The sequence below is a fragment of the Callorhinchus milii genome, unplaced genomic scaffold (genome assembly GCF_018977255.1).
Source record: "Callorhinchus milii isolate IMCB2004 unplaced genomic scaffold, IMCB_Cmil_1.0 Scaffold9, whole genome shotgun sequence".
NCBI lineage: Eukaryota > Metazoa > Chordata > Chondrichthyes > Chimaeriformes > Callorhinchidae > Callorhinchus > Callorhinchus milii.
In genome coordinates, this window is record NW_024704750.1 from 17860486 (window position 1) to 17877092 (window position 16607).

At 42.2% G+C, this 16607-nt stretch overlaps 1 protein-coding gene across 2 annotated transcripts in view; it reads right to left on the minus strand.

Annotated features, from left to right (window-relative positions):
* Window positions 1–12520, minus strand: part of ubr1 (ubiquitin protein ligase E3 component n-recognin 1) — a 54234-nt gene extending 41714 nt beyond the window's left edge. For both annotated transcript variants that reach the window (XM_007893230.2, XM_007893229.2), the window contains exons 1-4: window positions 12443–12520; window positions 5370–5626; window positions 1882–1960; window positions 278–385 (exon numbers count right to left, since the gene is read on the minus strand). In XM_007893230.2, coding sequence (XP_007891421.1) covers window positions 278–385; window positions 1882–1960; window positions 5370–5626; window positions 12443–12514 — 516 coding nt within the window. In that variant the 5' untranslated portion in view covers window positions 12515–12520. The remainder of the gene's footprint in view (window positions 1–277; window positions 386–1881; window positions 1961–5369; window positions 5627–12442) is intronic.
* Window positions 12521–16607: the final 4087 nt, after the last annotated feature.

Genomic DNA, 16607 nt, shown 5'->3' on the forward strand with positions numbered 1-16607 from the left:
CCTTTCTGAACTCCAATTAACTCAACTACTGTGATGCTCCATTTACATCCTCACTTTGATGTCAGGAGGACATTCAACATATTGTCCTCCCAACGTGAAAAGTGTTATATAAATGCAAATTCGTATTGTATTGCTTTCTATTTTTTCCACAGCGTTGAACAGGTCAGGCTGCTGCCAATGGAATGAGAATGCAGTTGTATCGCGCTAGCATACTCAATTAGCACCAGGTGCCACTGCAAGACAACTGCAACAACTTGCATTCATACAGTCATCTTACCACAATGTCCTCTGATAAGCCAGGCTCATGTTTTGTACAAAATGGGCCAGTTTTCCAGGCTTCCACATCTCCACAGTCACAAAGCCCTCCTCCGTATGAACAGTTCATCTGCAATACATAGAAGTAAACACTGTTTACAATCTTTACAGCAACGGTCACTTGTACTGTGTTCTTAAAAACATAGGAAAGCACAACATTGCAGCAGTTATTGAAGAGCAGCAATGCTCCAACACAAAACAGTAGGATATAGGATCACACCTATAGCTCCCACAAAGTAATTTTGTGATCTCAGCTTGTTATTAGATAAGGTAGGAGGGAACTGGAATGGTAAGTCTCTGTCAGGATGTTTTACACAAGATTGTCAAGTAGAGGGATATAGCTGCTTACGACTATCAATCTTTATCACTCTGTTTCAGAGAAACACAGCCAACATGCTAAACAATGATCAGTGCAGGAGAGTAGATGTCGTCCAGGATCCAACAGCAAAAGGTGGCCCAGTAAAATTACATCTTTAGCTGTTAAAAAGAAGCTAAAAATGAACACTGTCAAAGCAACTGCTCAGTCCTCAGGAGTTAAGTACACTGCGTGGTAGTGAGAACTCAATCGGGGATAGGGCAGGTAATTAGAGTTAGGTCTGAAAATCAGCCATGATCTTATCGAATGGCGGGGCAGGCTCGAGGGTCCGAATGGCCTACTCCTGCTCCTAATTCTTATGTTCTTATAATTACTCACCAGAGCACTGTTCAGAATAGCTTTTAACTGGGAGTCACAAGGTGGTCTGCTAATAACAAGCTTTACGTGCTCCAGATGCAGACTGGAAATGCAGACCTGCTTCTCAAACCGTTGATCATCATTTACAGCATGAGACAGTTAGTCCAAAACAGTAAAAGTCCATTGCTGTCAACTCAGGAATCGGTTATAGCAACAAGCGCAGAGGATCTGAGGTTAGAAGTGACCATCATTGATACTATAATGCGGGGGCAGGAGGGTGAGTATTCTGTAAGGACGAGATCAAGTGGGCCCAATGGTCTTCTTCATCTGAACCAATCTAGTGATCTTGTGACTTCAGTTTCCCCAACAATGACAGTGGTGAAAGTCAAGTCATCAAAAGCTCAGCTTTGGCTGAAAATTAGGCTTCTCTGTTAACTGTCTAAACCAGTTAATGGAGGAGAAATAATTAGAACAAAATACTCCTGCTGTTTATAAAGAATCATGGCACAGATGTGCACACAGGATATTTAAAAACATCCTTTGTTGCTCTCTGCCAGACATGGATGAACAGTGATACCTGTCAGTCAGTGAGGCTGAACACTGTTAGTATCAGTACACGGAGGAATGCAATAGGTCTCGACAAGTGGATAAATTTTTGGCTGTCATTTCTCAGCCCTGGAAAAACTGCTGATGCAAACCCAACACAATGGGTATTTTCTGTTTTATATTAAAAACACGAGTGTATTAGCTTGAACAAAATTGCACTTTTGACAAATGTTCTATACATAAGTGAAAGTAATAATAATAAATCCTAGCATTGAAATTAGTTTTACAAACATCAACCCAAACTTTGCCTTTACATCCAATAATAACAGGAAGTAGATAGACAGTACCTTGTATCGATGATTTCTGTGAACACTGCTTTGGAAACAGTCCATGCACAACACACATGTGGGATCTATTGCACAGTCTCTGTAATTAGTGAAAATATATTGTTAGAATTTGACATTTTATTGGATACATCTTTCTTAATCATAAATCACAAAAATTGTAGCATTGAAGGAGGCATCTCAATCCATTGAGCAGCTGCTATCTTACTCATTGGACCTAACTCCGCCAATTGTTCCTCCTTTTCCAGTAACAACTCCTAGTCTATTTGTTGGATTCAACATTTGGGGAAACTACAATTTGCCTCAGTACCTGTGGGATGGGTGGTAGGGGGAGAAACTACTTTAATTCCTCATCACTATTCGGTAACCTCTTCTGGAAAGTGCATGAGTATAAATTTCAGATGTGATGATTTTGGCTGCCAAATGATCTGCTAAACATCACCACTGCTCAGTGGAGAAATCAACTCATGGATTTCAGCAAGTCAGTTGTCTCAGAAGTGGGGGGCCTGGGGTTTGGGAGGAAAAGGATCAAAATTGTTCCAAATATCTTTTGGAGGTAACGTTACTCATGTTAGTGACATAATTACAATTCGCCAGACACCGAAGAGCTGACTCAGCATAATTGTAATTAGAAAACAGCACCGCTCTGTTCTTGGCTCAAAGAGATGAAAAATTATGATTATGCTTGAATGAATTTCCCACAGAGTCCTATATAATAAAGTGTGAGGCCCCTTCTGCAGCTTGACAAGATCACTGTGAAACAATTACTTCAGTGATTTTTTTTCCTGTTTTATGAAGCTTTATTAAAACATCTTGTTACAGTACAAAAGTAACATGGTCAACCATGCTTCATATTTTCTTTTTGGACTGAAAGTCTGGGCAAATCACTGGAGCACGTACGGTGTGAGGAAGATCTTGATGCATTGAGGTTCCCAGCAATAACTACATTGCTTTGAGATGCCAACTGAAGTTCACGTGCTTTCCACATAGGAGAAAAAACAAATTGGAGTCTCTCAACAACAACATTACATTTGTATAGCACCTTTTACATTAGGAGGACATCCCAAGGTGCTCTCGTGCATGTTGCATAATGATCAGTTTACAGCAGCAATGGAAGAGACTTTGCAGGTTTATAATAATTCAGTGTCAATGGCTGATTGGGAGAAGACACATTTTCAATTCTGCTAGCGAAATCCTTCAAAGTTACCAGCAATCCTAGCTAGACAAATACCATCCTTTATGGTTATTATTATTATTATTGATATCTATTCACACAGCAAGGTTGCAGGGACCTATTTAAGACTGAATTGAAAATATGAATACTCTGAAATGGCAATCAACCCACTCCTTAAGCTTAAAAGTAAAGATTAGCTGATGAAAGGGGCATTCAGATAATGTGTCCCTATACAAAGATTTTTGAGGATGTGGGATGGACTGCCTCAGAAGGCCATGGATACAGATTCGATTGAGGTATTTGTGTGCAAGAGAAATGTTAGCTACAGTGGTGATAGTAATAAATAATTCCTTACATTTGATATAGCACTTTTCATATCAGGAGGACAACTCAAATTTATAAAATGGAGTTGCTGTTTATTTTGTAGACAAACTAATAATGTTACGGGGTATGGAGAAAGTGGAGAAATAAGTTGTATCATAGACTTAATGCAAATTAGACATCAAGAGTTAATGACTCACTTGTTCCTGTGCTTCTATAAGCACCCCATATACTTTGGTGATACCTGTTTTCATTATAGGAGATGCAAAATTTTTAATGGAAACATGCAAACATTTCAAACATACACTGCAGAAAAGAAAGTTTTGTAAAACAATTAGTCACTGGTTTGTTGAGGCACATACTGTGTGTGACTATTTGCAGAATAAAAACAGGACCCACTAACTACAAACTTCCAGCAATGAAGGTTTCTTTTGAAGCATTCATACACCAACATGATATAGGAATGTACAGGACAGGAAGAGACGACTATAAGAATGACTATAGGCCCGGAGAAAATCGTAGATTTTAAATTTGGGTTGATAAATAGAGGGGTCCAGGCAGATGGATGGAGGCAGGGATTTCCAGAGATTAGGGACGTAAAGGCATGGAGGGAGCAAGAGACACACTGTGTCTCTTAGTCTGTGTTAGCCGATCAGAGAGTGGACAGAGTGGGGTGCGATCAGATCAGAGATAGATAGGGTGGTGCTTCGGCCTGAAAGCAGCTCTCTTAATCCAAACGCCCCATTCTTTTACCATAGCCCTTAATACTTCTACCTCCCAGGGTACAGTGAGAGGAAGTGGATTAGGAGTGAAGAGAAGGAAGTCGCAAACAGGAGCCAAGTTGATCAATGGAGTGGAACCAGATTCATCTCCCTTAACCATCTGTAACTGTTCTCACTGCTCCTTTTTCATATTATTATTACTGGGCTGAGATGTTAACACAGATTCAAAGCTAGCTATAGAATAAACTATTTAATAATCACTGAAGATTACATTGTTACTGATCAAATGGACAGTTAAATACTTAAATCCAACGCAGTTTTTGACATAGTGCAGCAATAAACTTCTAAGAATGTTTGTATGTTCGCCCCTCCTTTCTGGTTGTCTCTGGTCTGACCACTAACGTTCTGAAATTTTAACTCCCTGTGATTATGACACTGGATTTCCTGCAGCCTTTAACTTGCATAAACAGCCATTTAAACAGTTTGACAAAGGGGTTAGTTGCAGTTACCAATTGCTAGTGTGTTGCTTTTCCTGTTACTGTACTAATTCTGTACAGAATGCTTCAAATACTTCTCTCCCTTCTGTGGGTGTATACATTTTACTCATTCAGAAGAGCTGGCAAAGGGACTGTGGGATGGAGTTATAATAATAATAATAATCCTTGCATTTGATATAGCGCTTTTCATGTCTTCTAGACGTCTCAAAGCGCTTCACAGAATAGACTGTGAAGTGAATTGACTGTATATTTGTGGGCGAAATGCGGCAGCCAACTGCGCACAGCAGTGTCCCACAAACAGTCGTGGATTAAAGTGACCAATTTGTTTTTGAAGGATTATCATCAGGCGTGTGGAGTAAGGAAACTTGCCCAAGGTTTCACCCTGCCGGGAATCGAACCCAGGTCTCTCGCTTGCACCCATAGATACAGAGTTCCTATAGGTGGGAGCAGAAAGGCTGAAGGCCCGTTCGCTGCTGGTGGGGCAAGTAGGGTTGTGGACATGGAACAGGCAAAGGGAGCGGGTGCAAGCTTTCTAAAGATATGACTACAACAGGGGTCATCATGGAAAATATCAATATGGTCAACCCTGCAGACCTCTGAAATGGAAGACACAACTATAGGTTTTTATAGTTAAGAGGCAATTTTTTTGCATAAAGCAATAATCCGACAGCAATTTATTACAGACATAAAAACACAATTGAAGACTGAAGAAACGACAGAGGGAAAAAAAAAGCAGCAAACAAAGTGAGCAGAAACACCTTGCTATCTGACCCTTACCGGCAGGAATATGTAGTCTCTCCGCCTTTGAAAACACGACCGCAAAGTTGCGAAGAACTTTTGTTTTCTTGCAGCTTCGCAAAACCATCCTCCGGAGCTTCTCCAAACAAGAACCACTCCATGGTTCTAAGCAGCATTTGATGTCCCTGCTCCTCCTCAGGACACTTGGCGACTGACACTACGCAACGAATTGAAGGGACATATTCCGATAGGTGCCGATACACAACCGAGCGCAAGTCAACAGCTTCCTGCCAGCTCTGTGTGAAGAAAGGTAAACTGCATTAGTTGCTGCCACTGCTACTTGTCATAAAAGATAAATGTTACTTCTTTCATTCTGTCTCACCTACTTAAAATAACGGTGGTAGACAACTTTCAGTTCACCGATAATGAACCCACAGCAGAAATCTGTGTTTAGCAAACTAATCCACGGAATCTGTACTTAATACAGTTTTCAAATTGATAGCAAAGTAATTTTGCAAAACAAAATACAGATATCATAATTCTGCAACGGACATAGTCATAGGACTGGGGCATTCAGCTCATTAAGCGTGTTCTGCTATTTTACAAGTGCATGGCAACACTTTATCTTTATAATCCCATTTCTCAGCCTTTTCTCCATATCCCTTAATACGCTGATTTACCAAGTTTCAACACATCGTAGTGTCCTGCAATGTATTGCTCACAAGCGAGAGGACCCAATTTTGATTGTTGCGCAGGGCGAAACTTAGGCAAGTTTCCTTACTCCAGATGCTTCTGTATACCTAGCAATTATTAAGAACCCAGTTGTTAGTCGATTGGCAGATCGATTTCCAAGGGTAATAATCCCTTCAAACAATAATTAAAAATAATTATTTGGTCACTCAATCAACAACTGTTTGTGGATCAAACATGTCAACTGGTTGCCATGTTTTGTTCACAAAATATACAGTCAATTCTGTGAAACACTTTGAGATGTCTCGATGATGTGATGAGGCGCTATCAAATACAAGGATTATTATTATTGCCCCCTTTTAAACATCTTAAATCAGTGGTGATCAACCTGTGATTGAATATTTCTTGATTTATGGCACAAAGAAGTATTCATCAAGAAAAGTTTCTCAGCCAACCAAAAGATTGGCCGCCACTGCCTTAAATGAATCTGGATCAGTGCCTTCTGTGGCAATGGATTCTACATTCTTTCAATCCTGTTCATGAAGAACTGTTTTCTGAGTTCACTATTAACTGGATCAGCTCCAGTTTTATTGCCGTTCAGAATTCTCTTTCCGGGTGGAAGGCTAACATACATCATTTGTGCTTCCCTCATTATGAGAACCTACATCAGTAATAATAATCCTTGCATTTGATATAGCACTTTATCGCTCTCAAAGTGCTTCACAGAATATACTGTGAAGTAAATTGATTGCATATTTTGTGGGAGAAAAAGAACTCAAGTGTCTCTGCTCCAGTTAACACACCCTTCAGAAGTCTAAAAAGAACATTGTTAGGAATCATGTTGTACAATACAATTGTATTTATGCCCTCATAGATTAAAAGTAAAGCTGAATATGCTCTGCTGAATAAAGGTTTAGAGGTTTACACTGAAACAAATATTGCACTTTTTTTAAAAGCGACTTCAAAGGAGATGGATTCAAAGATGTGTAACATGAGCAAAATTAAAAACGGATGCATGAAAGAACACTTTGAAGGAACAATGACGTTGAATTTAAAAAATGTCAAGACCAGGAGAAACTTACATCCCACCCGTGGGATGCACAACACTTTTACGACCAACACAAGAACATCTCCTTCACTTTGAAAATTCTGCACTGCTTACATCTGAACATCAGCACTGAGGGTTTTTTGAATACAGTATTTTTTTAAAAAGCCTGGCTAGGGGGAACTGGTTTACAAGAGAAATAATAAAAACATGTCACTCACACCCAAACCAAAGAACTGATTTTGATATTCTCAAAATGGGTTTCCACGTGTCAATCCAGCTGATTAAAAAAAGGAATTCACATTTTCATTGGAAATTATATTCAGTGAAAAATGACACTATAATAAACAGCAATCTTGGTATTTAGAGCATCCAGTTTACAAAACTGGAGCAAAATATTGTTTCTTCTTCAAAACTCCTCTTCAGCTCAAGGCATCACTGTATGAATATACAGTGCAGACACTGGCACAGCCTACTCTGAGGCAAGCCAATGGTGAGAGAAATGTGCTGAAATGAAATCTAGCACAGACCCCGGTTTTGGATTCTGCTTACTTGCAGAAAAATGCATTGATCCTGCTGCTAACCTCCAGGCCAAGCAACACATTACATGCATACCTGGTACACAAGAATCTGGGTGGATCAGAAAATAAGATATAAGCCTGCATGTGAATGCCATCTGAGCCTTGGATTCAAATCCCAGCTTGTCATAGATCATCATGAAATCATTTAAGAATTATCAATTATAATAGGATCCCATTTTATAGTTAACATATAGCTAACATGCAGCTCCGATCAGAGACAAAGAATGGAGCAACATTTATAGAGTGAAGGCAACTGAAATGTTTGTTTGAAGAACCAGACACTGCAAGAATCCCAGCTGAGTGAACTCAAAACTCAAAAGTAAAAGTATAATTTGGGGTAATGAGGTAACAAATCCAATAGGTTAAATTCAAGAAAACAAAATTAAGTTGGGGAGGGGGAAGCTTCAAGCTCCTGTGCTGGCCTAGTAGGTAAAGGCACAAGGTCTTTCATAACAGAAAGTTTAGCGTATCCTATCACTGCTGTTTTAGCTGATCTCAGACAGGGTGCTGGAGGGGAAAAGCAAGCCACTCCCCCACTCTCTCCTCGTTGTTCTGCATACTTGTCCTCTCCGAATAATTATCTACATCCATGAAGTCCACCACCTACTCCCTCAACCCCATCCCTATCCCTCTCCTTAAATTCCAGCTCCACCTCCTTGCCTCACTACTCACCGATATCATTAACCTCTCCCTGTCATCTGGCACTTGTTCCTTCCCCACTCAAAACAGCCATTATCACCTCCACCTTGAAAAACCTTCCCTCAACCCATTACAGCTCTCTAGCTACCGGCCCATCTCAAATCTCCCCTTCCTATCCAAGGTCCTTGAGAGAGCCATTGCCTCCCAGCTTCGCTCTTTCCTCTCCTCTCACTCCCTCCATGAACCCCTCCAATCGTGTTTCCTTGCTGCCCACAGCACGGAAACCGCTCTGGTCAAGATCACAAACGACATCCTGACCATGTGTGACCAGGGCTCCCTCTGCCTCCTCGACCTCTCCACCTCCTTTGACACCATGGACCACTCAATCCTCCTCCACCGCCTCTCCTCCTCCCTTTCCTTTTTCAAGGCCGGTCTCAAGACCCTTCTCTTCGACCACGCCTTTGGTCGCCCTCCCACCTCTCTGCCTTCCCTCACACCTACACCACCCCTTCCCCCATGCTTGGGCGCCAACATCTGACTGTACAGCACTTTGGGACGTCCTCCTGACGTGAAAGGTGCTCTATAAATTTAATTTTGTTGTTGTTGTTGTACTTCTCTCTTAAAAGTTGTTATCAAATCGGCTTCCACCACCCTTTCAAGCAGTGCATTCCAGATCTGAACAACTTGTTGTGTGAAACAATTTCTCCTCACCTCCCCTCTGTTTCTTTTAACAACTATTTTAAATCGGTGTCCACAGGTTACCGACCCACCCGCCAGTGAAACTCTAGTGTCTAGGATCCTAGTGTCAGCAATGATCCAGTCCAAGAAATCTGAACTGTGCCAAACACTCCCAATTTATATATTTTTTTAAGCCATTTCCCACGTCTCATTCTGGATTTCTTCCCATGCCCTGACCTCTAACAGATCTTCCCATACAGTCTGACCTGGAATTTGAGCTCAAGGCCGAGAGACATGAGGACAGTATGCTAACCAACTGCTCCATACCTTGTGGACATAGAGGTGTTGGTGAATGGGGGGTGGGGAAGAGAAAGAATGAAAAGCTCAAAAGTTATCCTGTGCTCCATCTACTGTGGCAAATCATCAGGATACAAACCTACCCAATAAATGTTCTTTTTCAGTAAAGTGCAAAAGGAAATCTCAGGACTCTTCAGTTCTGTCCATACCAAACCAGTAGCAGCATTTCACTTCAATTCATAAACTACTCCTTATTAGTATCAAGGTAAGGGAGGATTTTGAAACTTGAGAATAATCCTTTGTAATCAAACTAAGATTCTAAAACACTAGGAATTGTAATGACATTTCTACCACCACTTTGTTTATCTCGCAGTCCACAATTGTTCATGCCTTCATCACTCCAGGCTCGATTATACAAACGCCCTGCTTGTCGGCCTTCCCAACTCCTCGCTCCACAGGCTACAGATAATCCAGAACTCTGCAGCCTGTGTCCTCTCCCGCACCAAACTCGATGACCCCATCTCCCCACTCTCGCCCGACTCCACTGGCTCCCTATCCTTCAGAGGATCCAGTTCAAGATCCTGGTCCTCACAAACAAAGCCCTCCATGGCCTCGTCCCATCCTACCTCTGCGACCTCCTAACCCCCTACCAACCCGCCCGTTCCCTCCGGTCAGCCGGCTCTGGCCTGCTCCACGTCCCCCGACCCACCCGCCCCACCATTGGTGGAAGAGCCTTCAGCCACTCTGCCCCCAACCTCTGGAATTCCATACCAAGTCACTCCGCCTCGCTCCCTCTTTAGCCTCCTTCAAGTCCAGCCTAAAGACCCTCCTCTTCGACCATGCCATCAGCCATCCCCCTTCCCCTCTCCTCCCTTACCATCCCAAACCCAGCTCGGGTCTGAAATGCTGCACTCTGTCCGGCGCCTTGGGACGTCCACCTGACGTGAAAGGCGCTATACAAATTAATCTTGTTGTTGTTACAGCAACAGGCAAAAATTAACCTGACTAATTGGGAGAACCAGCACAAGATAAGAATTACACCAGTATTGCACCAATTTGGAAGAGGTATGGAAGAATTTAGACTATGTCAATCAAGGTGGACTTGTGAACCTAATTCCCTCCTCTTAATAGCCGCATGCACAGTTCAGCGGTGTCAATCAAAATCCCTGGGTCGGTATAAACTTTCCCACATCAGCTGATCCAATACAAAAACACAAGGCTGGAATGGTAAGTGACCTTTCATCATAAACACAGCTTTAATTAAGTGATTACCACAGGAACCTAAGTGTACTCAATTCAATAAAAGACTTCAAACAATCTATGTACTTCATAATCAGATCGGGGACATATTACAAGGTGTTTTTATTAGATATGTAGGTACATTCTGCTGCAATTCAGATTTGTATTGCATTCCACCCACCACAGACAATACGTTCCACCTCCTTTGGGAGGTGCTGACTTTTGCAGGGATGTTGTTCTGGTACCAAATATAAGTACCATACACATTATTCACTATGCGAGCCCAGTTTTGTCTGACAAGTGTTGTCAGACTATTCGATTGCAAAAGGAATCATAGCCAAGCTCGGCCTGATTCATTGTCTGTATTCACAGGCTTTTCAAAAGGGGTCACTGGATAGCAACCAGAGAATTTTTCTCACAAGTGAGTACCTCATATACAAAATTAATTTAATTTGCCACGGTCTTGAATTGTTTCTAGTTGGATATCCTAAACAGGTATGGAAGCTTTTTAAAATAGGCACTTGTCCTTTTGAGTACACCTGTAACATCATGACCACGTTCAAGATATTGCTCACCTCTGATTACTTTATAGCAGGGAAATGGCTACCTAAAATTATTCCAGGTTGTTCCTAATCAGAAATCTCAAAGCATAAATGCATACTCAGGGACAAAAGGCCCACTCTTGTCAAATAACATTTGGAATTAATTGCAGGCCAATTCAATTACAGCTCCCTCAAAGTAGTTGTTTCTGCTTACATTAACCGAAGATCCGTCTCAAGACTCTCCTCTTCAACTGTGCCTTCAGTCGTCCCTCTTTCCATCCCTCCTTCCCACCCTCCCCAATCCCGACCCCCATCTCAGGTCCGAAACACTGATTGTCCAGCGCCTTTGGATGTCCTCCCGACATGAAAGGCACTATACAAATGCAACGTTGTTGTTGTTGAACCCGAAGGCAGCTGCAAAAATAATACCTACCAATGAAATCACTATTTTTAAGCAATTGTCAGAAGTTTCATCTGTTTTTCAGTCAGAGGAAAACTCTTTTAACAATTCTAAGCGCTAAAATAAATGGAAACTTTTAAAAACATGATATCAAGTTATCTCTTAAACAAATATAAACAAATTAAGGAAACAAATCAAAGATGTCCCGCAGAAAGTGAAAGTGGATTTATTTGAAACAGTGTCAACAAGCCATTGAATCCAAATGTCAGATCTTCTGCAAAGATTCTCTAACTTTTCAAAAGGAAAGAAGGAAGCACTTTTCTCTGGATAATCACAATTTATCGTATCCCTCGCGCTCTCTCTCTCACTCCCCCGTTTCACCCACAGAATACACAGTCACCCATTTTACAGTATACGCCGTGAAGTGCTTTGAGACGTCGCAACAACATGATAAGGTCCCTCATCAAATCTAAGTGTGATTATTATTATTATTGTTATTAAAAGTCCATATCACATACCAGGACACTTTGAGAAACCGGGGACTCGAGGGACGGGGACGGGGGGGGACAACGACAACAAAAGCTAACCGGGGGTTTTGAGGATAATTTAAAGACAGACAATGTTTACTGTTTGCTAAAGTGTATATACGTGCGGTCAATTCACTTTACAGTATATTCTGCGAAGGGCTTTGAGAATCAAAAAGACATCATAAGGCGCCACATAAAACGCAAGGATTATTATTATTATTATTATTATTATTATTATTATCTCTTCTCCACTCTCCCCCTCCCCTCCCACCACAGCCCAGAACAACACCACACCAACAACACCAGAGACCAGTGAGCGGTTACCAGGGCCCCCGGGGTGGGTGGGGGGTGGTGGGGGGGGCGGATGGTCGGTCAGGGGCCCGTGGTATTCCCTGTCCTCTCCCCTCGCGGCCCCCACCCCGAGGTGACGGTGACACAGTTTGGGAGAGTGGGATTTCGCCGGTCGGCACTCACCCTGACGACCTGTTGGGGGTCGGGGCCGCCGCCGCCGCCGCCCACCGCCTCCCGCGGCCCCTCGTCCGCCATCTTCCTGGGGCAAGATGCGGCTGCCGCAAAGCGGAGCGGGACGTGGCTCCACTCCGCCGCCTCGCGACACTTCACGACACTTTTCCGCCTGAAGCCGCTCTTCACGGCAGTTGCCCTCACCTGGGGGGGGGGGGAGGGAGGAGGGAGAGTGACAAGGACAAGAGTGACAGGCAGAGCGTGTCTGTCAACCTGGACTGGGGGAGTGGTGGAGATATTTGCACAGAGAGAGAGAGAGCTGGAGGATAGGATTTAGAGAAAGCAGAGATGGCAGCGACGCAGACCCGGCGTGGGCTGAATTTCTGTGTACAAAAATTTCTATGAATGACATTCGGAATGAAGAACCACCGAAACAAAAATCCTGGCGTTTGATATTTGACGATTTGCCTGATCACGTCGCTGAGACGTCTCAAGGCGCTTCACAGGACATAATAATAATAATAATAATAATAATAATATAATAATAATAATAATCCTTGCATTTGATATAGCGCTTTTCACGTCGGGAGGACGTCCCAAAGCGCTTCACAGAACACACTGTAAAGTGAATTGACTGTATATTTGTGGGCGAACGCGGCAGCCAATTGCGCACAGCAATGTCCCACAAACAGTCGTAGATTGAAAATGACCAATTTATTATTGTTTTTGGTTTTGGAGGGATTATTATTAGGCTCTGTGTGGAGTAAGGAAACTTGCCCAAGGTTTCGCCCTCTGCCTGGAATTGAACTCATACATACTGTAAAGCGGACTGACTGTGTATTTTGTGGACGAAACACGGCAGCCAGTTGCGCACAGCAGTGTCCCACAAACAGCCATGGGGTGAGTGACCAATTTTATTCGGGGGATTGTTGGCCACATGACACCAGGAGAGAGAAACCTCCTTCTCTTTTCAATGGATCTTTAACATCCACATGAATACGCAAATGGACCTCGGTTTTATGTCTCATCCGAAGGACGGCACCTCCAACACTGCAACAGGATTAGATATAGTACCTTATTTTAGCAGTTAACTCCAGCTGTAACAAATGCATAACAATAAAACAATATTATTATTATTATTGTTGTTTAGCTCGTCCAAATCTCCTGCTATTTTTCTCCACTTGAACTACCTTTCTCACCTTCCTGCTCAATCATCTTTCTCCTTCAAAATTATTTTGCAGGCATCACATTTCATTTTAAAAGAATTCACGCATTCTGCTTCAACATTTGCAGCAAGGATGGTGAAGAGTGAGCTCACTGTTAACCAATCAGAAGCTGTTACCTAAACTTAATACCGTATTGGTGCTGAGGCTAATGGAGCTAAGGCTGAGATGAGCCAATTCGGTACAGATCACAGCTGGGCACGAGCTAATTTTTTTAAGTCATCCGTGTTTCTAACACATGCGGAAACCCATCACCAAACATTGAAACCAAAGAGAGTTCCACGTATGTATTCCATGTGCATGTCGAAATTTCCTTGCGTCAGCACACTCTCTTCCTGGTGGGACACACCCTGCTTTACCTAATTCTGGAGAGTATTAGATGCAGGTTGTCGAGAGGCAAGCATTGGGGACCCTATAGTGTGCGTTGTGTTACTGCTGGAGTTAGCTGCTAAAATCACATCGCTTGTTATGTCTGGCAAGCTTCCTCTCGCTTGTCCAGCCCACTCGACCTGTTAGGGCTTTGTTTTACAAGATTAACAGGATTCGAATGGGAAGAATCCCTGCCCCTCCAAGTCCTGCTAAACTAGCAAGTCTGTGATCAGCAGATCCTGGAGTATTGTGAACCTGCTTGATTCAGGATCTGACTACCGAGGCCGCCACATGAGTCACACATTTCATTGCCAAGCATGTCACCCTTGGAACCAATTTAGCTCCAAGGAACATAACATGTCATACAAATAACATATACATCTTCCTAATCTGCATGGCTCAGAACCATTACCAAGTGACACATTTACCCCTAAACAATTGGGAGTGAGGGGAGGAGGAGAGGGAAAAAGGATGTCCCACCCTATCTGATTTGATTCCTTTTAAGATGGTCAGACATTGCTCAATAAGCATTTCTCAACTGCAAGACGTGTACAATTTAAACAACGTTATTAGTTATTTTCAATGTGATTGTAGGGGTTCGATAAAGTTTAACATACTGTAGTTTAAAATAAATATCAGCTATTTATAGCTAACTTATAATTGGTGGTATTGTGTTTACAAGTTGCAGATATCATTTTCTCTATGCCTGTATTTTTCCACAGCGTCAGTGGCCTTTAATTACAAAAATAAAGTCACTCAGTCATTCAATGAGCAAACACTGACAACATTTTGAGAATGAACTTTTTCCTGCAGGTGGTTAAACACTTGATGTGATGGGTGTATACTCCTCACTAATGTCTGGTGGGTTTCATTCATTTATTCAAGGTGAAATTTTATTTGTTCAAGAGATAGACCAACACTTGAGTCGCCTCAATCACCCAAATGGCTTTCAGCATCTTAGTGTGTATGGACAGATGTAAAGATACAAGGAGGCAATGGGACATGGTCCACAATCCACTTCCCAATTCCCTACAGGTCACATGCTATTCTAATAATGCCACAATGCAAAACGCTTTTTCTTGCTACATAATTTATTACCTTCTCTTTTGGATCTCGCTCCCTCCTTCCCCCTGCCTTGTGTGAACAAGAACTACATAAACCAATTCTGAACCTTGGTCCATGCTCACTACACCCCAAAACTTTGGAAACTCTCTCCTTCAATCACGGCAGCCAATTGCGCACACAGTGTCCCATAAACAGTTGTGGATTGAGTGATCACATTTTTTTTGGGGGTGGGGGGGCTTATTATCCCCGCAAAGCAATCCGCCAATCGACTAACAACTAGGTTCCTACTTACTGCTAGGTGAACAGTGGTGTTTGGTGTAAGTAAACTTGTCTAAGGCTTTGCCCTGCCTGGGGATCAAATTTGGGTCCTCTCGCTTGCGAGGCAAACGCGCTAATCACTACGCTACAGAACTCCACAAAGATTGGGTTCTGCTGTGATGCTTTTCCCTCCCTCCTACTGATGTCCACACACACAACAAAAAAAGAACCAGAGGCCAGTTCATACCAGTGAACATTACCCAGCCCCTTCAGGAATCGAGGGTAGGAACCTACATAACCCATAAAAATAAGAATATAGCTTATTCAAACAGAACGCACCTTCTAAGAAGCACACTGATATCTTCAATACATTCTCAGGTTATTTAATCCTTGTCTTGTCTATGGTAATGCGTACACTCACTCGCAAATTGTTTGATGTACTGATGCACTTGAGTGTATTTGTGTCTGTCCACCAGAGGGCAGCATGATCAGTTTACTATTAGCAATGTAAACGTCACTGGAGTAAATCTCAAAAATGAAAATGGTGAGAAACTTGTGTCTTGCGTAACGGAGTGATCTCATTTGGGCTATCAATAATAATAATCCCTCCAAAACAAAACAATAATAAATTGGTCGTTTTCAATCCACGACTGTTTGTGGGACACTGCTGTGCGCAATTGGCTGCCGCGTTTCGCCCACAAATATACAGTCAATTCACTTTACAGTCTATTTGGTGAAGCGCTTTGAGACGTCGAGAAGACGTGAAAAGCACTATATCAAATGCAAGGATTATTTATTATTATCGAGAAGGTATATTACAATCCTCATGGTGAATGACAGTCCACCTTGTTAAATCCTGTGTGAAAAAGCTCAGATTTAACTCTTTCCTTGTGAATAGAGGGGTTCTGGAGAATGCGTTAAGCTATAATTAAAGAAATACAGCGCAATAGAAATCAGACCATTAAATGCCATGCATTTTGCGAAAGAGGTTGATAAAATCCATGTCACTCTCATGCTCAAATAATAATATTAATATGTGCATTTGATATTGCGCTTTTCACATCTTCTAGATGTCTCAAAGCATTTCACGGAATATACTGTAAAGTGAATTGATTGTGAATTGATTGCGCGGCAGTGTCCCACAAACAGTCGTGGATTGAAGTGACCAGTTTATTATTCTTTTCTTGAGGGATTATTATCAGGCCTGAGGAGTAAGGAAACTTGCCCAAGGTTTTGCCCTGCCGGGATTTAAACCCAGGTCT